Here is a 26,586-nt window from a genome sequence, read left to right on the forward strand (position 1 = left end):
TACCTAATTAAGAAATTGCAGGTAGTCCAGAATACTGCGGCTAGGCTGCTACTGGGCCTCTCTTCGAGGATGAGTGTCACTTCTCATCTGGTTTCCCTCCATTGTTTACCAGTTGTGGCCAGAATCAAATATAAATCTCTGGTTCTGGCCCATCGTGCTCTCCATGGTCAGGGTCCTCTCTATCTTCAGAGGCGCTTTTCTTTCTATGTCCCCGCGCGGGCCCTGCGCTTGGCTTCTCTAGGCTTGGCCTTGATTCCGAGATTTAGACTTTAGAGGATTGGAGGCTGCTCTCTGGTGGTCAGAGCCAGTAGGGCCTGGAATGCCCTTCCCCTTGTTCTTCGTCTTACCCAGGAGCTTGCAGTTTTTAAAAGGAAGCTGAAAACATTTCTCTTTGTTTGATTGTCTCTGTTTGCCCTCAGGTTTCGCGCCGGGTTACTCGTGAGTAGCCGAGCGTGTTACAAATGGAATATAACATAACATAACATAACATAACATAACAACGTGGTCGTTGTAACGACCGCGTTGAGATTGCCTGCGGGGAAAAAGACGGCGGGATGACGACATAGAGTCTTCAAATCCTCCCCTGTCCTTCATTCAAGGAGGTTTATCATCTGTTTTGGATTTTAGAGCGGTCAGTTAATCGCCCCATGTATCCGCAGAAGGACCTTCTAAGGCTCTGTGTACATAGTTCATACCATGCTTTCCTATCTGCAGTCCCCCATTTAAGGAGATCATTTCGCCACCATCGCTGCTGTAGTGCCCCCGGTGATTTTCAGGCCATTGTAATACTCCATTTAGCTAGAGCGTATGCTATGAATTTCGTGACATGCTTTGTCTTTTTCATATGTGTATCAGCACCAATAGGCATTGCTTAGGGGGTTTGTTCAAGGGGTTTGTTCATAAGCTCAGTCATGGTCGCTACCACATCCCTCCAGCACCTTGCTATTTCGGTGCAAAACCAAAGCATGTGTTGGAAATCCTCTGTCTCTGAGGGGCATCTACGGCATGGGGGCTGTACTCCCAGGAACAAGTGGTTGAACCACGCAGGAGTAAGATATGTATGGTGGAAGTAGTTGGACTGGGTATAGTTAATTCTCGGGTTCCTCTACACTGGTTTTACCTGCCTCAACGCCCTTTCCCACTGCTCTGCTCATCCATCAACTCCTGCCCTACAATGTCATCCCAATTACCCCGAAGACCAGGGTACTCAGTAAGGTGAGACACAAGGAGCAGGTTATATAACAAACTTACCGCCTTCTTAACCCGCCGCATTCTAGCAAGAGTCCAAGCCTTTTGGAGGTGTGCGGTTTGGCCGGGTCCTGGTCCCATGTCTTCTTGATGACATACGCCAGTGCATTGTACGTCAGGTAGTGGCCAAGGCCAAGTCCGTATTTCTCGGTCACCTCCGAGAATGTGAGCAGCATCGTGTGCTCAAACATGTCTTCCAATGTGGACCGTCCATTCTCTGGCCAGTGCTTCACGTTGTGGTGTAGGATGAGTGCATTGAAGTCATGGAGTGAGTGCCCATAAGTTCACCATACTTGATAGGTTTCCATGACAGTGTACTCCATCCAGACATAACAAAGGATGCATTATAGGCATTGCACACAACTCCAACAAGTGAGAGTTGGCATGGTGGCGATTTGGTGGGTGTTCGAAACCCCTAGAACCTCGAATTTAGAAAACCTTGTGTTTTCGTTACTCATAAGTCACAACACTGGATTTATGTGATTTTGCAGCAGCTACGTTTTCAGCATGATCATGGATTTGCCGCATTTGCTACACAATCCATCTTCTGCTGCATATTCTGCATATTTCAGCAGAAAAAAAGGTTTCTAGCTCAAATAGATTAAAAGTTACTAAAACATGGCAATACATCTTGTTGCACAATGAAAGGCTAGTCAAAAAGGTTAACTAGACACCTTTTTTGTTTATTTCTGTATTTGGGTATCAAAGTGGTACTAATGAGGTATAGCAGTTGCCGACATAGTGTTAACGTGTAAAAATGCCAAACTAATGAGGTAATACTAACACAAAACTTGCCGCATTACGCCACCTAATTTGCATTGTCTTGCTGCATGGCGAACCATGCAGCATAATATGGTGTTCCCCTGGCCCATAGTCCCAGTGGCCTTGTTCATAAACCTTGCAAGCTATAGAGTCAAACTTTAAATTGGCTGTAGTTAAAAGTGCCCCGTTTGACATCAACATATGTGCAGTGGCATAACGAAACTCGAGGGGGCACCCCTGCAAAGTGCATTGAGGGTGTAGTGTCCTGCTGGACACGTTCTAGTGTTCTGCCTGTTTGCCCCCCACACCATACATCCACCCATCACAGGTGTCACCAGTCAGGTGACCCTGCAAATAAAAGGGGCCGGGCGCATGTGCCCTGGGCCAGTTCCAGTACCTAACTACTGCGTGTCCGTGTGGTCATTTGTACAGTATGTGAGCGTATGGCCCAAGACACTACAATGGTGATGAGTGGGTCGATCCCCCCGCATACAACAGCAGTCCTCCAGTGCATTGTGAGGGGAGAAGCGTAGGAGTATCTAATGCACTCCCGGACCTGCTGCTGTGGCACGCCTGGAGACGTGTCCACAGAGTTACCACTGCATCTGCCCACCTGCGTGCTGAGCTACTACAGCCCTGCCATATCGATGGCCCAGCAGCAAGATAAGCAGGAGTGAAATGCCCCCACACCACTGAGTGACCTCCCTGCCAATGCCCGCGTGGAGTGAGAAAACTGCATCCAGCAACAGGTAAAAGGCATTTACGTAGGAGGTGTGATGTCAACAAGCACACTGAGAAGCACCTTCAAAGAGTGGAATGCATGCTCACAAGCAGCGGGATTAACCCATGCCCTGAAGTGCCCGCAAGCTGCCCCATCTGTCGACAGGCATTCCAATAAGGAGGGCACGCGGGCGAGTGCATGCCCCTGCAGCAGCCTGCTACTCTGACCGGCCCTGCGGTGGGAGAGAAGAGGCTGGTCGTCTCCCTCAGGCCGGTGCTGCTGTTGCCACCCACCTAGTGAGTCGCGGCATGCACAGGACAGCATGACAAGGAGGGCCCCACGCCAACGAGTGGACGAGCCTTGACTGCTCCTCGGGGTACGACAATGCCTAGGTCTGGCTATGCCCTCATATACTGAGGCGCCCGCAAGTTGCCCCGGCCTGTCCCCATTCTGTCCAGTGGAGAAGGGGAGTGGATCGCGTCACTAATAAGGCGCATATTAGACACTAGTGAGTCCAGCAAGTAATGAATGGTGCACCGGTACTCGACATCAGTGGGTGATATAAGACTGTGCCCATGTCAACCCCGAGGCAAGCCCTGCACAGGCCTCTGCTTACCTGGCTATTGCGCCCCAGAGAAGAGGGAAGGGCTGTAGAGGGAGAGGAGCGGGCCCCGATGCCTCCCTGCGCCCACTGCGGCCGGTATACGGAGACCGGTCTACTTTCGAGAGTTCCCCAATGATAGACGCATAGAGGAAGCACCGAGCAACTCACATGCAAAGGCCCCGACCAGAGCTAGCACCAGAGTAAAAGTGACAAGCATGCAGATGAGCCTCCATCCACAAATAAGCTGACCGGCATCATTAAAGCAGCCGCAACACTTACTTGGCTAAATCCTCGCACCGGCCTCCCACATCCCGGGCTGCTCCCAACGTGAAGAAAGACCGCTGAGACTTTTCAGCGCTGCAGTATGTTTCGATGCACAGTGCACAGCCCGGTGAGCAGCTCCAGGTGACCTAAACACTACAGTCCAATCAGGCGACTTTCAAAGGCCCTGCTGTCCACCGTGGAGCACGCATTGCTCGCACATACCTCTACTAAAGCCCACTGCAGCAAAGATGAGCTCCATTCTTGCCCGTGAAAGCTGCAGGCCTGTGGCCTTACAAAGCTGTTGGGGCTTGTGAATTGTAGATGCAGCACCACCTGCTGGTGCCTCACTGCATCTCATTTGGTATTGGAAATAGCCAGCCACCGCCTGAAGCAAATTTCCAATGCCACAGGGAAAGCACACAAGGCACCACAGACACTACCTGGTATAAAGGTCACATGCCACCTGCATGCAAAAGGTTATGTGGTGAATGAAGTAAGGGGAAGTCGTTCCGATGGGAGACACACATCTATAAGTCAGTATTGCAAACAAGGAAAGTCAGCACTGCCAGCAGGACCGCTGATGTGCCTGATGAAGATGTCAGCTGCACAAGCCTTACACTGAGCACGAGGGAAACGTGCGGTTAAAGGTGTCCTCGGCAGTGCCTCCAAGGGGAGCGACACATGCCTAAATAAGGTCCAGCAGAGGGAATCGAACTAGAGGTAGCAAAACACCAAGCAAGCCCCACGAAAAACACAAGAAGGGAGTGCGCTGAGCATTCAAGCCCCTGTGGCCGTCGGACACCACCGAAAGCATGAAAGAAGAGCAAACACGCCGACCAACAGAAGAGGGCACCCATGAAGGAGAACCAAGAGCGCGGAGTCCGAGGTGTGCTGACGCTTACACCCAGAAGAGCGACAGCACAGGCTGGCGCCCAGGAGATAGAGACATCTCCACAGAAAAGAAGCAATGCTGAAAGCAGCAAGAAGAGCATCCACATCTCCACTGTGTTTGCGATGCCCCGCAGTGGGCCAAAGACAGCACAGTGTCCTGCCTCACACTGCCTCAAGACAGAGTCGCCAGTGACCCAAGACAGGCAAGAGGAGAGTCGCACACTCCACTTGGCAAGCTGCCACCGCAACATGTGCTCCAAGGACATGCAACACATGGCCGGATGCCACATTCGCACCGCAATCAAGGAGCATGTCACTCGAAGGGACCAACCCTGCCAAGCATGCCTGAATGGAGGCAGGATCAGGCGCCATGACGGCGCAGACTCAAGGCGCAAGCACAACGCTCTAGAGTGAAGAGCAGAGGAGCGTCATGAAACCCCTGAGGAGGGTAAGGGGCCTGCAAGAGATCCTCAAGGAGAAGAAGCATGTCCTAGCAACAGGACAGACCTGTGACAGGTGAGCAGCAAAGTAAAGATCGTCCCAAGAACCGGACATGACAAGCAAGATGTCCATGTGGCACAAACAGGAGACATGTGGCAGGACGCCACATCTGAGTGACAAACCTGGTCGGAAGAAGGAGAAGAGAGTGGTATGACGCCACTCTGCGAAGAAGGAAAGGAGAGTGACATTGATGGAACAGGTCAATCAACCACCACAGGCGTGCAAGAGGGAAAAATACAAGAGCAGCAGGACGGCGGACTCATGCCAGCACTGGAGAAGGTGTTCATCAGCACAAGCCAGCCACGGGGTGCAGAGACATCACTGGAGACAGCCTCGCGGGAGGACCAACCGTAAGCGGCTTGCAAGCGTGATCTGCATACAGGCCCCACGCTTCACAGTGCGACCGTCTACTCACCTGTCACCGGCTGCTTGACATCGATGGCACCACATCTAGCAAGTGCACTTGCCAGAAGACAACCGTAAGTGGGCTCGAAGTCCCACCTGTCCTCCTCACTTCACGAGGTCACAGAAAGCAAGAGATCGCCGCCTGTTGCTCAACCGAAAGAAAATTATTGTATCCATCATACTGGTGCATCATCACCAAGTCCATCTGTGGAGCATCGCACCACCAGAGGGGATCCAAACACTCAAGACATCCGGAGATCAACAAGGCTAGCCACCCTGGAACCTTCCGTTTGCCTCCGTAAACCTGAAGCCTGCCGAAGAAGAGCATACCCGATCATTGGACCATCCACCCATGTGGTTATACGAGGTTTGGCCATGGCCCTGTTGGGAGTTCTGCAGCGACCCCTCTGCGCGGCCTACGAAAGGCTGGCACAGTCCACGCAGTCATGTGGCAATCCAGTGGCAAGGGCCTCAACGGAGTTCCTGTGAGAGGGGAATCCAAATCAGAGAGATGCGTCAGCAGCAGCTCCACGACAGGCACCAAGAAGCATGGAGGTCGCAGATGGAGACTGGTCACCAAAAGACCATCTGAGGAAGGCAGAGAACCGGAGTCCTTACGGCGAGAACACACAGACTCTGAGACCCCATCCCTTGGGCTGCATAAGCGACTTGGCTGTGGTCCTGTTGTCAGTTCCTTAGCGACGCCTTCGCGTGGGCTACACAAGGCCCGCACAGTCCACATGGTCCCATGGTAGCCCGGCAGGAAGGCACTCCAGAAGACTCCTGTGAGAGGGGAGTCCAGGCAAGAGAGAGGCAAGTCTGAAGCTGCTCGGCTATCGAGAACTAGAAAGAGTCATCACCTCCAAGGAAAGCCCTCATCCACCAAGGTCAAACTCTGCATTTGCAGGTTGGCTGTCCACCAGAGCCTGAGCGCCTGCAAGATCCCCAAAGTGGACTCCACCCCCGCTTCAGATGCACCGTTATTGGAACTGTGTAAATAGACTTTGACACCGCGAGACCAGGTCGGTCTGAACTACATCGCCGAGGTGGACTAAAGCATCCTGACCATGCGGTCCAGAGCTCAAGCACCACGCAGCAGATGGCCTGAAGGGACTCATTGGTGCTGTGTAGTGTTGTTTGTTTTTCTTCATAGATTGGACTTTTCGTTTGTATCTTTTTCATTAAAATTTGGGAGGGATGTAGTATCCTGCTGGACACGTTCTAGTGTTCTGTCTGTTTGCACCCCACACCATACACCCACCCATCACAGGCGTCACCTGTCAGGTGACCCTGCAAATAAAATGGGCCAGGCGCACGTGCCCTAGGCCAGTTCAAGTACCTAACTACTGCTGTGGTCATTTGTGCTGTATGTAGGCCTAGGGCCGAAGACACTCCAGAGGGGGTACCCGTGCTCCGGACGCAGTCATGAGCTCTCAGCCGAAACCCGTGCACTGTGCCTGAGGTGGGGAGGTGGGGGGCTGGAGCGCGGGGGCCGAACCTCTGGGGCCTCCCCGCACCACGTGGACTGCGGGGACTTTTGTTACTGCACTGCACATGTGTTGTTTATTCACGCCCTCTAGGTTTGGTTGTTTGATGCCGCAGCACAAAGGGTATTATTTTGCCTGTTAACTCGGGTGGCAGGGATGAAAAGCACTGTTCCTGTCAGCTTGAAAGCACAGAGTCGTAGTGCCGCAATACGACAGGCGGGGCCTGTTCCCCCAGTGAGAGCCCTCTCTGCGCACTGCAATCTGATTTTGTGCGATGAAAAGAACCCAATGCGGGCAATTAATTTGCTTTCAAACTGTTCTGAAAAGTGAGTCATCGAACGGAGGCATTTCCTTTCCGGCTTTATGGAGAAAAGAAAACAAACGCAACATTTGCTCCCCGTTCCTGCTCGGTAACATCCCCAGCCAATTGGAACAAAGTCACACTTCGCTGGTGTGGGAGGCAGGGCGACTACATGAAGTTATTATAACGTAATTTCAAATAGAAGAGTTACAAGTGTGAATGTAGGGGATCTTTTAAATTATTCAGGTTTTTTTGGTGCTGAAACATCTTACTTATGTTAACAAAAACCCCGTTCTCCAACCCATCTCCTTCCAAACATATTTGTTTCCCCCTCTGGTTCAAGATGTTTGCAACGGGCTGCTTGTCACCGAACATCCCGCCTAGACCTCTGTGGTATCTGATGCTGCTTCCGGTTACAAGTGTAGAGCGAGAAGCACCCAGCCTAGCAGCACACTGCTTCTCACTTATTCCACCATCATGGTGTCCAGCTGGCCCCGCGCTTTGAGGAGACCTCACCAAGTGATGGTCTTCATAGCATATGGCTGTTGCAAAAAGTATGCATACCCTGGCTGCCCAAAGTTTGGAGTTTCAAGGCTTCAGAAAAAGAACAATGTGAGAACCCAACTCTTGCTGATATGGCAATGTTACAGTATCTTACCAAGCCTCTGACTGCTGTATTGACTCTCTCTGGAACAGGCGATCAACACCAGAGGCGCAACTACAGCCAAATTTTGGGGCGGGGCTAAGAAAAAATTTCAGGGGTGGCTAATTCTTCCAGCAATAGGCAGAGTGGAGAAACTGGGGCTCTAAGAAGGGGTGAAAAACAGCAAAGTCTCATTAGCAAGCAAATGGTCTTTTAAAGACCTGAGAAGTGCTCGGGTGCGACTGTGTGTGTGCCCGGGAAGCTGTCTCAGCTGGTCTGACACACACGAGGGTGGGGGGGGGGGGGGGGGCTGAAGCTCTTTGAGCCCAATGGGCGTTGCGTGGCTGATCAACACCCAACACTTATTATCCATGTGTCCTGTTCACTAAGAGACCCAAAACTCTTTCTGACATTCTGATACTCTGTAGTCTGGAAATAGGGCCACCGGGCACCTAAAATGTGAAACGCTCTCCAACAGCGTCTAAGCCCTAAGGAGTAGTATTAATGGACATCTAAGATTTACGTAGAGGCTAAGACTTGGCTTTACTGTCAAAAATGTTCTTGCATTGACTGGACTTGTCTGAAAAGTTTCAAGGGTGCTTACACTCATGATCCAAGGAACCCACACCGCAGACTGTAATGTCATCAAAAATAGGTTCTCTTTACATTACAATCTAACCTAGAGAAATCAAGTCAATGACGTTTCAAGAAATGCATTAGCAGTAGCTATTAAATTAGATAAGCCAAGATGGCTACTTTAAAAGCAAATAATTTCTCCCAAGTTTATGCAGGAGCAAAGGAATTCTTCTCCCAGAAAAACGAATCCTCACCATGGTCATGTCCTGCATAGACTATTGAACAGCTGGCATAGAGCCTTTTAAATGTGGCTCCCTAAACTCCAGGGAGTTTGAAACTATACTGGGTGCCTGTTCTTTGGTTTTAAATGACATGATTACATCACACCGGTCTGAAATCCTTCCATTGGCATCCTGTAAAAGAAAGAGGGCCCTTTAAGACACTCTGTCTAGTACATAAGGTGACCTAAGGCCAAACACTTAATTATTTCACATAAGTGTCCGTCCCCAACCATCGGACCAGTAGCCTCAGATCTGTTAATAGAGGTCACTTGACCACCTGCATGGTCAGATACTAGCGATATGGCAGCTGAACCTTCCATGAGTAGGGCTTCTCCTGGAGGAACTCTCTACCCCAATATCTGAGTCTTGAGGACAACGTTTTCACGCTCAAAAATACTTAAAGAGTCACCTATTCTCCATGGCACGTATTTAATGGAATCCTTGTCATATCATTCTGCTTCAACTGAGTTTAAAAGCGTCTGGTGGTCGGATGCCTTATTTCAGGTTTTCAGAAAAGTATGCTTTTAAGGTATTGTCTTTTGCGACATATTATATGTTACCTGATGGACTACTTAGTTGTCTTCCATCAGGTTTTGCAGAGCACTCTCCTTCTACACTGTTGGGATGGAAATGTCCGTGCATGGCATAAAGGCACAATTACCTGCCCCAAGTAGCCAACTCCATTTATATCTGTAGCTTAACTTTCTATTTTTGCCCCGGTATCACGCTAATCTAAGCGTGTCCACAGATGCCTAACCTGGTCATATGCTATAAAAGGTGCTGCAAGTTGATAGGTGCACCTAGAGTACCCACAGTCACGACAGTGAACCACTGTCCGTGTTATATTATATGCATTGAACAGTAGTGGCAGCATACTGCGGTTAGGAGAAATCTATATTGTGACCTGACCTTTTTATCTGGGTCACTTAAGTTGAGGTCTACTGTGTAAAGTTCACTCGTATGTGTGTACTCAGGCCTTGGGCTGACATTCTCTGTGCATGTCTATATGTTTAGTGAATATAGCATATGCGTGGATGAACTAGAGCAATGGAAGTCAGTGGGATCCAGTTTGGATTCCTTTGGCATGGCTTAACACACAATGGGTGAAGACCGTGGAAGAACACTCACTGCTGGGGAAAAAGAGAGGCTATTTTTAGAAATTCTATGGGCCTTTTGGTAAACAAGTAGCTGCTGCTTAGTCTTCTTGAACACAGTCATATGATGGATGAGATGGGTGGGACTGCAGACTCTGTTGTGACGGATGAGGCAGTCCCTAGGTGATGCCTTTCCATGATTACTTCTACAGGAGTGCTGATGACAGCCAGATTCAGAACCTGCACACCTCTTTCCTCTTTGTGCCCATGTTTTGGGTGCTCCAGGGTGGAAAAAACCACCTGCTTTGACTGGCATCACTGTATACCAGGGGTATCCAACATTTTCTACCATAAGAGCTACTCATGTTAAATGAAAATCATCCCAAGCCACTTATATTATTAGTGTTTTAATAGTGAGCCTATCAGAATAGATTACATTAATGGCCACCCCATGCAAGATTACTAGCAAGGATCACCTTGGTGCGGGTTTCAAACAGCACTGTAAAAAATGGCGTCAATTTGGAATTCCTCTATGAGGGTAATACAGAACAGCCATAACAGCAATGCCCTTTGCACCAAAGTAATAATATTGATTACAAGTCTCCCCAATGCTGCATGATTTCATACTCAAATATCAGTTTTAAATATATTTTGTAAATGCAACCATTTTTCTCCAGCCTCCGCTTTTGAGGTCTAAAAATGCACACATTTTCGTCTCACATACATGCTTTTCAAGTTTGGTACGTAAATTAATTCAATGAAGCATTAGCTTCTAATTTTATAGGCTAGGCTGAACAGAGGAGAGCTGCCCACAGGTAGATAAAGAGCTACAGTGGCTCACAAGCTACTCGTTGGAGAAGTCTGCTCTATACAAAGTCTGTATCTGGAAAACAGCCTGAAGAGGGCACGCGAAATGAGAACCACCCCAAACTGTTTGCACAATTCGAGAAAGCAGAGCATATTCCATAACTAAAAGTTGTGTATAAAAATGAGACCAACACCACCTAACTTAGTTCCAGTTCCATGTCCTTTATGACCAAGTAAGGGAGTGCTACACAGAAAGCTCAGAGGACAGCTAAACAACCACAACTGGTGTATGCCTAACAGCCACCCTCCCATCTGAAGTCTGGACTTTATGGATGAGACGCTGTGTACCTGCCCTGAAGCAACTACACGTCTGCTTGCCTGCTGATAGAGGCAATGAGTCTACCTGGCCCTGCAAGGGGAGAGACTATTCAGGAAGAGCAAGGCCCAGTGTGCTCCATGTGGTTGTGGAACATCCAGGCCAAAGCAAACTGGTTGAGAGTGATCTAGGAAGGACTCTAGTGCCAATGTGCTCCCTTTGTTTCTCACAAGGTTCATGTCAGAAGCCTAGCCCTCTGTCAGCATCACTGCCCACTATTCCTAACGGAGGAAGAAGAGAGCCAGAAAATGCCCCACTTCATTCCAGTCATTCACAGTATACAACTTAAATAAAAATAAAACTATAGATTCATAGTTGATACATTTTCTAGAAAATTCCTCTAGAACACAGTCTAGAATTTGTTTTTCTAGACTCGCTGGCACTAAGAACCTAATCAACCAATCTGGCTGAAAAGCAGTTAGAAAACCACCCCACAACCCACTAAGCAATATATTATAGTAAGATATGTTTAACCCCTCACATTCTATTGATGTGCTGGAGCCATCCTCCACACCAGTGCTCAGGTGCTGAGGACGGCTCCAGCACATCCTGGCACCCGAGCCAGGAAATCCCTCATTTATTTTAGCCGCAGGAGCCCCCAGGCTAATTTGTTATCTTTTCTGAAATGAGGATTGGCGCACGAGGCATGCTGACGTATTTTTGGAGAAAGTGAAAGAAAATGAGCCGACTGGCTCATTTCACATTCACTGCTTCTGTGCTCGGGGGCATATCTCAGCCCCCAAGCTGCGAAGCAAATGGGAGAGGTATCTTTGGCAATGGGAAATTCTCCTCTTTACAGTGGTACCTTTTCCTAGTGGATCACTGTTTGGAGATCGCTGCAGGAGGGCGATCCCTAATCAGAGATACACTTCACTAAACACCAGGGACTATTTTTTTGAGGAGGAGCTGCTCCCTCGAGCTGGGCTAGTGCTTTCCCCTATCCCAGACCCAACGGTATTTCTGCCCCTGGACACCAGGGATTTCTATTAAAGGCAAAATAGCATTCCTTCTGCCTCCCGTTGGCGGCAGATAGGAGGCATTTTCCTCCAACCTGCTCCCGGTGTGGGGCAGAAAGCCCACTAGACCACCAGCTATTATATTTGGAAGGGGGAGCCTATGGCAATAGGCTAGCGCTCACCCCTCCTCAGGCCTAAAGGTCTTTCCAGTCAACCCCAGGTCCAAATTGGAGGTTTGTACCTCCAATCTGCACCTCCTAGGGGTGGGGAGGCAAAAAGACCACTAGACACCAGAGATTTCTTTTACAGCAAAATGGGTGGCCCTTTCAGGCATTGGGTCTAGCCCCCACCCAGAAGGGGGGCAGATAGGAGGTGTTTTCCTCCAATCTACCCCTGGCGGGGGCACAAAGCCCACTAGACCACCAGGGATTATATTTGGAGGGGGAGCAACCCCTCTGGCAGTGGACTAGTGCTTCCCTCCTGAGGCCCAAAAGAATTTCTGCCCTTTCCACCAGGGCAGCAGAAAGCCCACTAGATACCAGGGATTTATTTTATGGATAAATCAGTGGGGTGGCCCTCCCAGGCATTCGGCGTAGCCCTCACCCACCCTATAACCCCCAGAAGTATTTCTGCCACCCTGGGAGATGTATTACTCCAATCTGTCCCATTGGAGGTCAAACAGCCTACTACACCACTAGGCAGTGTATTTAGAGGGGGAGGCGCCCTCCCTGGAAATGGGCTAATGCTCCTCTCTGCCCCTAGGCCCAAAAGTCTTTCTGCCCTCTGGGGGGAGAGGGGAGGGGGGTTGGGAAGAAAGCCAGACACCAGGGTTATTTTTTTTGTTGCAAATAAATGGGTGGGGTAGCCCACTTAGGCATTTGGCCTAACCCCACCCCACAAATGCCCCGCAACAGTCTTTCTGCCCCCTCCCAAGTAACAGATAAGAGGTCTTTAACTTCAATTTGCCCCGTTAGGAGGGGCGTAAAGCCCACTAGATAGCAGGGAGTTAGCGTGCCCACACATCCACACATTGGGCCTAGTCTCCACCTCCAATATGACCCAAACAGTCTTTCTGTCCCCCTGGGGGTTAAGGATCCCCATCTTTTCGACAAGAATGGATAATTCATTTTTGGATGCTTTTTTTTGTACATATGGGTAGCAGAGTTGGGATAAGTCTTAGCATTATCCTATTTCAATGTTGAATGGCTGCACTTTTAAGGCTCAGGTCAGATGCCACCTGGGGAAACCTACTAAATCCAGGCATTTCTGAAAACAAAACACCAGAGGCAGTCCAAGATGGTGTGCCTTGTGTGGATCCCATGACATGTTCTTCCACACAATGCCCTGCAGATCTCAAATTTTGACTAAAGTTGTACCTTTTTCTTGCTTCTCTGTGATACAATCATCCGGAATCTTCAGGGATCCACAAAATTCCTACCACCCTGCCTTCCCCCACTTTTGACAATTACAAATGTTACCCTACCTGTGTGGCCGGTCCTAGCGTCCATGATACAAAAGGCCCCAAAACGCAATGTGGAGAAATTGCCAATAGAGGTAGCTCCAGTGTTTGGACCCAGGCTCGGCAGCCACACAGGGAATGCTACCACACCTTGATAGTTCTGAAAACTAGACATCCAGGGGAGCCCAGGGTGGTGTGCCTTGGGTGGATACCACAACACTTTCTCACCAGCAATGTCCTGCAAACCTCAAACGTTGCCTAAAATCGCACATTTTCCTTGCATTTCTGTGACATAAACTTTCAGAATCAGCAGGAATCCACAATATTTCTACCACCCAGCATTTCCCCACTTGTTCTTATGAAAATGCAACTCCAATTGTGTGATTTGGCCTAGTGCCACTGACAGGCACAAATCAAATCAGCAAAACTCCTATTGACATTGGTTTGATGCTGGACAAAATATGTAGAAGAATTTACGTTGATTCCAGTATTTCGTGGCCTGTGCCCAAAAGTCCTACCTTCTTTTTAATGATAACACCCATTCCCGGCTCTACCCCTTCCTACCTCACATGTCGCTAGCTGTCCGAGCCCTAACAACCTTTCAGAGCCAAGAGGGATTTCTGACTGAGTTTGCTACTCCTTTGCTGATTTTTGCAGGTGAGACTGATACAGCATTTCTCTGCCAAAGACCTTTTGTATAGTCTACTATTTATTTCCCAAACTTAGGTGGAATTTGGGAAGTTGTCATGAGTTGTAAGGCACTGTTTTGGATGAGATCCATTCTGGCAGCACTATCATTTAATGTTACTTCTACCCCAGAGTTTTTATTCACTTCAATTAATTGGATAAACATAGCATGATTCAAGCTGTAAATCAGCGGAGTTCTGTAGTGCGGTTGCTGAACACTGATAATCGATCAGTGGCAATAGGTTCTATCGGTCTAGCTATTCAATTATTTGCATAGAAAGTGATTATGTGATATAACCTGTTACCCACCAAACCAAAGAAAGAATAGGAATCAAACTATTGAGAATATGGTGGATTGCCTGGTCATCTCTGTTGGGCACATATTCACCAGGAGTGACCTTTGTTTTTGCTTATTCCTTTTCGTTGAAGGTGCACAGTTCAAGAAGGAAGTAGTGGTGGATGGGCAAAGTCATCTCTTGTTGATCCGAGAAGAAGGGGAAGCTCCTGATGCAAAGGTAAACTCCTAATACCAAGGCAGCATTGAGGGCCTCCACTCAGCTACAGATAGTGTGCAGAACCACAAGAAAATGGCATGCTTTTCTTACATAAATGTATCCTTGATGCTTTCAAATTGGTATCTATTGTTCACCACACAAAGCAATCTATGAGTAAGCTGCCACCTAACTCCTTCCTGAACTGCCAGTGATGGTGCTGGTTATATAGTAAGGTAGGTTGTATAAAGTAGGACAATGTGTACCACAGCTGAGTGAGACTTTTAGGTAACCACTAGGGAGATATTAACATAAAGTGTAAACCGTTGATTTAGCCAGTGTTTTTTTGAGAATCTGGCATGGATCCTTCACTACTTCTCCCTTATCAGACAGCTGTGTAATGAGACAATTGTAACATGGTCATCATTTAACTTGTTTCACCACAAATGACTAGTATATTATTCACCATGCACAACTACTGTATCACAGCTTGCTTAGCATTTTAGGAAACATATGACATGCCCAGAATACACATTTTATCACATTAAATAGGCACATATTAACATTTAAGCATGGAGGTGTACAGTAAAGAACATGTTACTTACCTTTGGTAGCGCCTTTTCTGGTGGAGACTCTATCTAACCGTGGATTCCTCACTGTAGAATATTCCCCAGGCAACAGACTGGATCAAGAAAATCTTGAGCAATACTTATGCGGAGCAGAACACTCCGTGTCTCCGTTGTCTGCATTGGAAGTGACGTTGTGGTGCCTGTACAGGTGCCACCTCGGTAAGCTGACATAAATTTTTTTAGTGACTAATCCCACGCCAAAAATGCTGAGCCATGTAAAAAAAAAGCAATGTAACTGTTTTGACCCGTATGCAGTTTCTAAGGGTTCTTTTTAGGAAAAAGAGCCCAGTTCAAAGAATAGAGAGGATGAGAAGGTCAGTGAGGAATCTGCGGTAAAATAGAGTCTACTAGAAACGGCATTACTGAAGTTAAGTAACTTGTTCTTCTGATAGAGACTTCTAACTGATGATTCCTCACTTTTGAATAGATACCCAAATGATACACTCCAGGAGGTGGGTATACAAACTCACTTAGACCAAAAGGCACTGGAGGACCAAATGGCCAGAACCCCCTTTACTATGGACATGACTGCCAAAGCAGTAGTGCTCCATACATGTGTGGAGGGAAGTCCAATTGGCAGTTTGGCAGCTGCTATGGGCAGGTACCTCGCGTACTAACGAGGTAGTGGCAGCCTTGGCCCTGGTGGAGTCAGCCCGCAGACTTTCGGGGGAGGTTGCTTCTTTGTAGGTGTGTAGCAGATTTTTGTGCAGAGTATTATCCATCTGGAGATGGCTCGTTTCTGCACAACCTTGCCCTTCTTTGCTACAGCGAAGCAAACGAAGAACTGTTCATACCGGTGATCTTTGGTGTGATAGTTATAGAATGACAGAGTCCTTTTGAATCCAAACAATGGAGTTTCTCGTCCTCTTTGGACAGATAAGGCAAAGCATAAAAGGCATACAGAGTAATGCTCTGGCCAATGTGAAAAGAGGTGACCACCTTCGGAAGAAAAGAGGCACACCTCTGAAGGACCAGTTTGTCAGGAAAGAAGCTGGTGTTTGAAAGCTGGACTGACACAGCCTGAAGTTCATTTACCCTTTTGGACGATGTAATGGTCGCCAGGAACACTGTTTTCAGAGTCAAGAGCCACAGTGGGCAGCTAAGCAGGGGTTCAAAGGCAGAACACTTAAGAAAGGCAAGGGCAACATTGAGGTCCCATTGGGGCATCATAAAAGGAGTAAGAGGGAAAAAATGTTGCAAACCTTACAAAAATGGAGTCATAATGGGTGACTTAAATAGGGAGGGTTGGTCTGGCTGCTGCAACAAAGCCAAGATTTCTAACAAATAACCTTTAACGTCTCCCAGAGCAGGGTCTTGTCGGGCAAAAGAAGAACAAACAAAAACTCAGCAAGAGGTGCAAAAAGGGGGTGTACATGGAGTAAGGAGCACCAAGCCACAAATGTATCACAAAGGCAGGCATAGACAGTTTTAGTGGAAGGATGCCTGGCTGCCAAGATGGCATCACAAACTTTGGGAAGGATATTGAAAACCCTCAACTGTCACTGCTCAATCTCCATGCATGCAGGTAGGGCCTGTGCAGGTTTGGGAGCAGGACCCTGCCCTATTGTTCCAACAGGAGATTCTCCCGAAGAAGCAACCTGACTGGAGGAAAGATGCTCATGCTCAGAAGTTCGGGATATCATACTCTCCATGCCCAATCCACAGCCACTAGTATGACTTGGGCCTGGTCACTCCTGATGTTCTTGAGAACCCAGGGCAATAGTGGTATCAGCAGAAAGGCATACTGGTGTTCTGAGTCCCACTCAAGGCTGAACGCGTCTCTGAGTGAGCGCCGTTATCTAAACTCCAGCGTGCAGAAATGTTGACATTGCCCATTCTCGGCAGTGGCAAATAGATTTAACCAAGGTTCTCCCCAGTCTCAAAAGAGACCTTGCACAGACGCCATTTGTGATCTGCAACACAGCTGAGCTCATATGCCCTGGCATTTCGAGATTCCTCCTGGTGTTTGTAATGCTCAGATCTCCCCTGGACCAAGGTATGTACCGTTTACAGGACAGAAGAGAGGCAGGCATATGCAAACCCATCCTACATTAAGGCTAGGGTAACATAACACACTTAAGTCAGTACAAAATGGTGGTGGATGAGGGTCATCATAGGGAGTCAGACCACAAAAGTGGCTCATTCACTACAGTGTTGTACGACCAGGAAAATATCCTGAGTTTCAGCTACGTACAGAGACACAGAGCCTCCTTGCACAGGATCCACGACCCCACCCCGCCCTGTTTGTTGCAGTATCATATGGCGGTTGTGTTGTCCAAGAACAACTGAACCAGCTTTCCTTTGATATACCAAGAGAATCGCCCTCAGCTCCAGAAGATTAATGTAGAGATGGGACTCTGCTAGGGACCAAAGTTTTATGATCTCCACCTCTCCCAGTTGGCTGCCCCAACCTAGGAGTGATGCATTTGTCACTACTGTGAACTCTGGGTGGGGAAGTAAGAGTGATCTTCCACTATCCCAATCGTGGTTCATCAGCTACCACTGCAGATCTTTTGCCGTTCCCTTCAATATCTGGACCATCTCAGAGAGACTCCCCTTATGATGCATCCACTGGGATTTCAGGTCCCATGGCAGAGTCTGCACATGCCAGTGTGCATGCTTCACCAGCAGGATACAGGAGGCCATGAGACCCAGTGGTGTCAGTCGCACAAAAATTCAGGATATAGGCTGAAACATCGGACTCACAGCTTGAATATCCCGGACTCTCCATTCCGTAGGATAGGCGTGGAAGAAGCACTGTTTCCAGAATGGCTCTGATGAAAGGGAGTGTCTGAAGGGTAGTCAGGTGCAACTTTTGCATATTGATAGTTGTTATAAATGGGATCTCCAGTGGGCAGATCTATGTACCCTGTCCAAGTAGGGCCCCACAATCCTAGTCAGGGTAAGTGTAGTATACACTAAGTTTACCTGTGTTCACTCTCTGATAGCTTGGCTCAGAGCAGTCAAGCTAAACTAAAGAGGCAATGTGTAAAGTATTTGTGCACACACACACACAGTGAAAACACCACAAAAGTACTCCAGAAAAATAGCCTCTATTAATCTGAGTAAAACAACAAAAATCCGAAATTATCAAGTCAAGATGTGGATTTTTCAGTTAAATGCAGTTATAGAGCTCAGAAACACAATAGCTCCGGTCAGGGCTATCTCGACGTGCATGACAGAGTCGAATCCACAAATTAAGGCCAACCGAAAAGGACCCCCCCCAGTACAGTACCTTAGAAACATTGAGAATCAGAGGGTGCAGGATGCCAGGAAGGTGGGTTGTTGTGTAGGCAGGTGTGGTGTTTGTTCCAAACTGCGATGTACGTCGTTGATGCTTCGGCGCTCGGGGATGATGCTTTGCACAATGGGGGTAAGGCGTCACTGAATCAAGTGAGGCATCGGTTCCTGGAGGTGGTGTAGAGTCATTGAGCCACTGATGCCTGGGGATGATACGAGGAGGGGGTAGGTGTTGCGGATATCAGTTCTGCTAGCGGTGCATTGCCAATGAAGCATCGAGGGTCAAGCTGCAAGGTGTTGAGTTCACAGTATCGATGTCACACCACAAGGTCACTGGTGTGGCAGTGGGTCAGAGACGGGTGCTGCAGACTTCGGTGACTCAGTACTTGGGACTTCCTCTGTGGCGATTTCTTCAGAGGCATGCTCGTTGCGTTCAGCGAAGACCACTGCTCCGGTGCTGGCAGTGGCACGGTGTCAGCGTGTGGCGCCGTTTCCAGAGAGGCGTTTAAAGTCATTGCTTTCTTTTAGCGCTGCAACTCACTTCCAATGGCCCGGGAAATGGATTTGGCACCCCTTGGCAGAGAAGGGCTCTCAACAGAGGAGCCCAGGTGCTGGTGGTGAAGTCTTTGATAGCCCTAAGACTACCAACAGTAGGCAAGCTCAACTCAAGCCCTTGGAGAACCTTTGGAAAGTAGGATGCAGAGAGAAAAGTCCCGTCCTCTCACTACCAAGACAGAAGCAGCAAGCAGGAAGCCAACACAGAAAAGCCAGCTTCAAACTGGCAGTCCCTCCTGGCAGCACAACAGCTCTACTTCTTGGCAGAATGCTTCAGTCCAGAAGTGTTCTGAGTATATAGTGTCAGAGGACCAGTACGTATACCAATTTTAGCCTTTCAAGTAGGGAGACTTCAAAGAAAGGTCTTTGTAGTGCACAAGACCCTGACCTTTCTTCGCCCTGGCTCCAGACACACTACAGGGGGTATGCAGCTCTTTGTGTGTGGACAGGCACAGACCTATTCAGGTTTAAGTGTCAACTCCTCCCACCACTCTAGCTAAGTAAGACCCATCAGCCTGGTGATGTGTCAGGGTCAAGACTGATTTGCATATAGCCAGGTCTAAACTGGGGTGGCATGGTGAGCAAAAGAATGATGGATTTAACCCAGAACTCTTGACTGGGGTTGAATGTTTTGATTTGTTCTGCATTCCGTCCATCAATTTTGTATCTATCAGCATATGCAGGGCACACATCTACTCCCTTTGTGTGTGACTGTCTATAGTGAATTCACAAAGCTCAGCTATCATCCAACCCAGATGTGTATTCTAGGGAAAGTCAGTGGCACAGAATGGTTAAAGTAGGAAAATGACAACTTTCTAAAAGTAAGAAGAAGAACAACAACACAAATGACAAAACTGATACATTTTCATAAAATCATTCACTCATGAGATCCCACACGTTATGATCCACAGCAATTTTTTTTCTCCAAATATTTCTTATATTCTAATTTATGTTGTTCTTCTTATTACTAGGGCCTAGCCTTACTAATTATGGGCCGAACCTTGTGTAGTTCTATTAACTTTCTAAAAGTAGTATTTTCAGACCTATAATTTAAAAAAAAGAAAAATCGCAAAAATATGTGTTTTTAAATTGTGAGTCCAGAGACACCAAACTCCAATTTTCTATCAGGTCCCAATTGAAAGATACTTTTGCTAAGTGTTACAAAGCCGTTCTAATGATAACCTATGAGCGAGATAGGCCTTGCTGTAGTGAAAAACAAATTTTGCAGTTATTCACTACAAGGACATTTAAAACTGAAAACCACATGTCCTACCTTTTAAATACACTGTACCCATGCCTATTGGGCTACCTAAGACTTAACGTAGGGGAGCCTTACATCTAATAAAAGGGAAGGTTTGAGCCTGGCAAGTAGGTGTACGTGCCAGGTCGGCATGGCAGTTAAAAACTTCGTACACATGCTCTGCAGTGGCAGGCCCGAGACATGTTTAGAGGGCTACTCGTGTGGTTGGCACAACCAGTGCTGCAGGCCCACTAGTAGCATTTGATTTACAGGCCCTGGGCACACACAGTGCGTAGGGACTTATTAGTAAATCAGATATGCCAATCACAGAGAAACCAAATGCCATTACATTTTAGACACAGATAATATGCACTTTAGCACTGGTCAGCAGTGGTAAAGTGCCCAGAGTCCTAAAACCAGCAAAGTTCAGCACACTATCAAAAACAGGAGGCCAGAAGCAAAATGACTGGGGAGCCCACGCCAATGGATGCCAGGTCTAACAATAGTGAACCTCAACAAAGGCAGAAGGTCCACCATAGTCCGGATGTGGGCCATGATTATCAGAGATGAGACTATATTCAACAGCCAGTCATCGTGATAGGGGGAGACTGGCACCCCTAATCTCAGCAAATGGGCTGCAACCGCCATCACTTTTATGAACACCCGAGGGGTGCTGGTGAGGCCATAGGGGAGCACAGTGAAGTGAAAATGCTAGTGGCTCATGGTGAAGCACAGGTAATGTCTGTGGGCATGCAGGAAGGCAATGTAGAAATATGCATCCTGCAGGTCCAGTGCCAAAATCCAGCCCTCAGGATCCAGAGCACACATGACCTGAGCTAATATGAGCACCTTGAATTTCTCTTTTTTTCAGGAAGTAGTTGATAGGGCACAGGTCTAGTATAGAGTAGAAGCCTCTGTCATTCTTCAGCACCAGGAAGTAGCAGGAAAAACATTCATGCCCCTCCTTGGGTGCGGGCACCCTCTATATGGTTACTTTGGCCTAAAGAGATTGCACTGAACCAAGACTAGATGGTCTTCCGTCAGACATTCTTGGGGTGGTGGGAGGGTTGAAGGTGTTTTCAAAAATGGCGGGACATAAGTCTTCAGCGCGATCCGAGGCACCCACTTGTCGGATGTTATTCTCAAACATCGGGGCAGGTGGTGACAGGTTCTGCCACCAACATGAGAAGGGCACACTAAAGGGGTTTTGAGGCTCAGGCTGATGGAGGGGCGCGGGACTGGACAGCACCCCAGGGCTGTCTCCCTCATTCTTTCAGGCTCCACAGGCCCATCCTCAAAAGGGCTGGGCAGGTTGCTGGACCGGATGTGGCTGGTACTGCAGGCACAATTTCCCCTGCCACAGCTGTGGTAGGTGCAAAAGGACTGCTGTTGTGTACAGGTCAAGAGGGAAGTGCTAAGGGACCTGGCAGTGACCATGCTCTAGCTCAAATGCCACATCAGCCTTGTTGCCAAATAGATGCAGAAGCCATTGAAAGGCATGTCTATCAATAAAGACGGGACATACCCTGAACCCAGTGTACCTTAAACAGGAGTGGAGACGCAGAACTATGGTAAAAGCCATTGCTCTACCCAGGGGGTCTGCAGTATCCACGGGTGGCGACCTTCACTGCATCCCTGCCATCCACCAGAGATTGGTTGAGGATCATGTGGCCATGATCGGTTAGCATCCGAAGCAGCTGTACAACGAATCCCACAATGTGTGGGAGTATCAGCCCAAGAGACATGCAGTGTTGCCCGACTGCTGGGCAAGGCTGGTGGAGGAAAAAAGGTGCTTCCCAAAGATGTCCAGCCTTTTGGGTTTACTATCTCGTGGTGTGGTAGGAAATGCACTTCAGTTGGCCTTCTCTGTTGAGGGCTGCACCACCGGGATCTCAGTTGTTAGCGCTACCTACAGTATGATCAATGGTGCAATCAATGCATTGAGACGGGTAGGAATTTTCACAATTATTATAAGAACAGCAGCTAATTCACTACACAAAGGATACATATATCTATATTAATATATGTGCTTTAGAGTTTCTCATTAGTCAAAATCCGCAATTTATTCAAATTACATCGCATACTCGTACATTTTGGACCATTAATGCACTTGTTTTTAACATTTTTAAAGTATCCAAATCTTTACAATGCGTTGCACTCCGTTCTAAATAAGAAAAACTGCTGTTTTAAAAGAGATGACACTACTTTATAAAACCAGAGTTACACTGCCATTACAAACTATATCAAGTGCATTATTCCAATGTTAAAATACACAGTCGATGGTATCTTGCAATACACAAAGTATTCGGTGGGCGTTCCACTGCAACACCCATTGTATTTGACACTGCCCCTATGTACAAGGGTGGCAGCGCCAAAATTAAGACCAGGAAACTCCTGATCTGAAGTTAGGGGAAAGAGGAGAAATGCATTATTTCTCTTTGTTTTTGCTTTTTCCATGTGTGCTGCCTTGCGCAGCGTACATGGAAAAAGCAAAATGCCATGCTTAGTTTATGTACAGGAAGGTATCCCTTCCTGTACATAAACAAACCTTTTTTTAAAAATGCAGTTTTGTAACTTTCATGTGTCCTGCATGAAGCAGCACACATGAAAGTTACCAAATGGCATTTTTGGATTGTTTATGTGCAGGAAGGGACACCTTCCTACATATAACCAATCCTTCCCTGCACGCAGACACCCTTACACCATGGTGCAAGGGTGCCTGTGTTGGTGCTAAGTTGTTAAACTTAGTGCCATCGCAGGGGGAAACGCGAGGCTGCACCACATTCTTGTAAATATGGTGCAGCCTTGCGTTTCGAAAACATTTTACAGTAACTTTCTGCCTATCTGACTAAAAAGACCAGATGGGTAAGTGCATGAGGACATTAAAACACCCCTCAAAATATGTGATGTCCCTCCAGGCACGTTAGAAACAGTTCGAAATTAATAGACTGATTACAAAAAGGCTTTCAGGCCGGACGGGACGTTAGAAACAGTTCGAAATTAATAGACTGATTACAAAAAGGCTTTCAGGCCGGACGGGGGTTACTGTCACTGGTAGGCTGCAGGCTAAAGGGCTGATCGGAATATTGCAGCCTGGTACTGGTTTGAACCTTTTTGGCGTTTTTTAGGTCTCGTCTGACCCAGCGCATGCGCTGGTCTGGCGAGACTTATTGAGAGGGCTCCAAAAAGTGCTACCAGGCCAGCCTAGAGCTCCAGTGCATGTGCGCGGCGCACGCGCCGCGCTTTACCCGATTACTTTCACCGCTTTGATGTTTGATCGTGATCGCTTTCACTTTCACGGCCACACGGCCGCTTGGCATAGCTAATAGGTCTCGCTTTTGTGACCTTATAAGTATTTAGTTATGCAACTGTTGCATGGCTAAACACTTATAAGGTCCCAAAGGCGAGACCTATTGGCTATGCCAATGCTTGTTTTTTTTTATTTCCTGTCTGCCCCTGATGTTTTCCGTTTGGGATAATGGTTTGAGCCATCACTACAGTCGGTATCGCTGACTTTGCATTCAGAGTGTGAATATCTAAAAGGACAGGTGGGCGAGGATGCAGATTTGATGTGGAAGAGGCCCGTGTCCGTTGAGCTCAGTGTCTGGTCCGGACCCGGGCACGCACAGACGCGTCATGAATTATTGAGCGTCCCTCCGCGCGCACAGACAGGAGATTACTGCGCTGTAACTCGAGCCGGCCTGCGCTTCTTTGTGTGTGTGCGTGTGTGCTTTTAACTCTCTTCCTAGGGCCGGTTTGGACATTCACTTCCTCCTCTCTTGTCATTGTCGTGCAGTTCGCGAGCTGGGTGGATGCGGTGATCTTCGTGTTCAGTCTAGAAAACGAGGCGAGTTTCCAAGACATATTCCAGTACTACTCCCTGCTGGCCAACTATCGCGCCGTGCCCGACATCGTCATCGCCCTGGTTGGGACCCAAGGTAAGGGCACGTTTACACTGATTTTAATGAACGATTTCCATTTCCACATGGGAGGACGCATATGCCACACGCATTACAGCCAGACTGCTTGCTCTGGTACTGGAGAACTCGGTCCGAGTCTCGGCGTCGGCTCAGCATCTTGTGATTCTAGGCAATTCATTTAATCTCCCTGTGCTTAAAAGTAGGTGAGCAATCTCGTTCTCATGTTGAGCGCTCTAACACCCTTTGGCCAATTTTATGCTACATAAAACTGCAAACAAAAAATAAAAGTACATTGACTGCGATAAGTTAACTGATGCAAAGTCATCAGGGCCACCCCTCTACTTCTGTGCCCCCTAGAGCCTGTTGACATCTGAGGCTGGTTTTATCCATGACACCCCTGCTGAAAGGTGCATCCAGCGCAGATGTCATACAAACCTATTCCATAGAGTATACATAGAGGGAACTTAATGCCTACCCCTTTCACCCGCTGCTTATTTTCAACCAGTCTTTTTCTGCCATTGGTTTGAGACTTTTTCATTTGGGTCTTAGCTCTGCCCAATGGGAGGCCCTCATCTCTCACCTAATGTTATTGGCAGTGTCAGTGTATCTTTCAACTCCACTCGAGTGCTTGCATTAAGCTGCATGAGAGACTGCATTACAACTACAGTGCTCTGGCCACTCTTGGTGGTCAATTAACAAAGGTACATTCATATGTGAGTACTTCTACAGATTTAAATTCATTCTTACACTTTAGGGTCTCTAAAATGCTTTTTTGAATAGGCCCCAGGTCAACATTGAGGTGAAATCATGAGGGGTCGCACTGGATAGAAACAAAGAGAGTACAGCACTGGGGCTACACAGCCTAGTGGCAATGACACAACACCACTGACGGCAGCACAGTGTGTTAGCAAAATGATGGCAGCATTGAAGCATGGTGTATTAGCAATGACACAATACACGGGTGACAATGTCCCCAGTGGAGTTAATTTAGGGCATCACAAGCAGTTCACGGTGAGATGGCACCATTGAGGGCAAGACCATGCGTGGAATGAGACAAATCCTTTAGGGGAAGCACGTGTGGATAAAAATGAGATGAAACCACTCATTGCAGCACTGTATGTTCACAAGGAGTTGAATTGATTCTGGAAAAGAAAATGCCGCGATCGAACACAGAGTATGTGATGCTGGTGACATGATTCCATGCAGCGTATTAAGAAAAGTTAGGTGACATCACTGAGGGAAAGACAGCGTGGTAACGGTGACACGACACAATGGACGTCTGCAAAGGGCATTAACAATGAGCTGGACACCTCCCCCTGCGTGCAGCAGGAGATGAAGACCTAAAGAGCACCACTGCGCGTTAAGAAGGAGTTTCAGGTATGAGTGGCAGCACAGTATGATGGCCGCAGTGAAGATACCAGTGAAGGCAGTTTAGGTGTTACACTGAGGCCAGCACAGTGTGCTAATAGTTGGATGGTGCCATTGATGGGTAGATTGGAAGTCAACATTCATATGATCCTGATTAACCTCTGTTTCACCATAAACAGTTGATATTGACTACACGTGAGCTCGGCTTCAACAATAATATTAGCATGCCATGTGCCCACCCTTGGCATGACCGCTACATTCAACCAGTATTTGAATTGATGAGTGCTGCTTGTGGCAAAACATGGTGCTGAGTACTTCCACGAATGGAACAGCTTAAATTGTGTGTCTCCCCCAAAAAACTTGAAATCCCGGGGTTGATAAAAAAAAAACATACAGGAACACGGCCAGCAAATCAGCATTAGGCTGGAGCAATCATTTAAAGATTCAGAGAGAAAAATATGTGACAATAAAATCATCTTAAACTGTGTTTGTGCATGTGGTCAAAATGAGCGTTGAAGTAGCTTGAGATGTAGGTCAAGCTGATCTTTTTGAGTTTAAAAGCTAATTTGTTCTGTCTTGTAGACAAAATCAACTCCAACAACAAGCGGGTGGTGGATGACGCGCGGGCCCGAGCCCTGTGTGCGGACATGAAGCGGTGTATGTACTACGAGACGTGTGCCACCTATGGGCTGAACGTGGACCGGGTCTTCAACGAAGGTAGGACATGCAGGCGACTCTTGGGCTGTGACACACTCAAGGACTGAGCAGTCTGTGGTGTTAGGTTTACATGCAAACAGAGGCAGCATCACACTACAACACACCATTACTTACATTGGAATTGTTGCCTAGTTGTGCTTTTTTTTTGCTCTGTTTATGTGTTTCTACGCTTTGTCTCTTCTGGCCCTTTCTTTCTCAGCTCACAGTAGCACATATTTACCTTTACAAAAGGCCAGAACAAGACACGGGGTGCCACCATCTTTTGTACTAGCCCTTTTAGAAAGGTGGAACTCCCTCTTCTGAGTGTTATGGTAGTGATAGTGTACACACAGCTGGTGGTTCACATTAACTACGTTACATCTA

General features: G+C 47.7%; 1 protein-coding gene across 7 annotated transcripts in view; it reads left to right on the top strand.

Moving 5' to 3' along the window:
- Positions 1 to 26,586, top strand: part of AGAP2 (ArfGAP with GTPase domain, ankyrin repeat and PH domain 2) — an 897,926-nt gene that overhangs the window by 466,203 nt on the left and 405,137 nt on the right. For all 7 annotated transcript variants that reach the window (XM_085600818.1, XM_085600812.1, XM_085600813.1 and 4 more), the window contains exons 4-6: positions 14,493 to 14,578; positions 24,015 to 24,156; positions 26,089 to 26,223. In XM_085600818.1, coding sequence (XP_085456944.1) covers positions 14,493 to 14,578; positions 24,015 to 24,156; positions 26,089 to 26,223 — 363 coding nt within the window. The remainder of the gene's footprint in view (positions 1 to 14,492; positions 14,579 to 24,014; positions 24,157 to 26,088; positions 26,224 to 26,586) is intronic.

Source organism: Triturus cristatus, chromosome 4_2, assembly GCF_964204655.1.
Source record: "Triturus cristatus chromosome 4_2, aTriCri1.1, whole genome shotgun sequence".
NCBI lineage: Eukaryota > Metazoa > Chordata > Amphibia > Caudata > Salamandridae > Triturus > Triturus cristatus.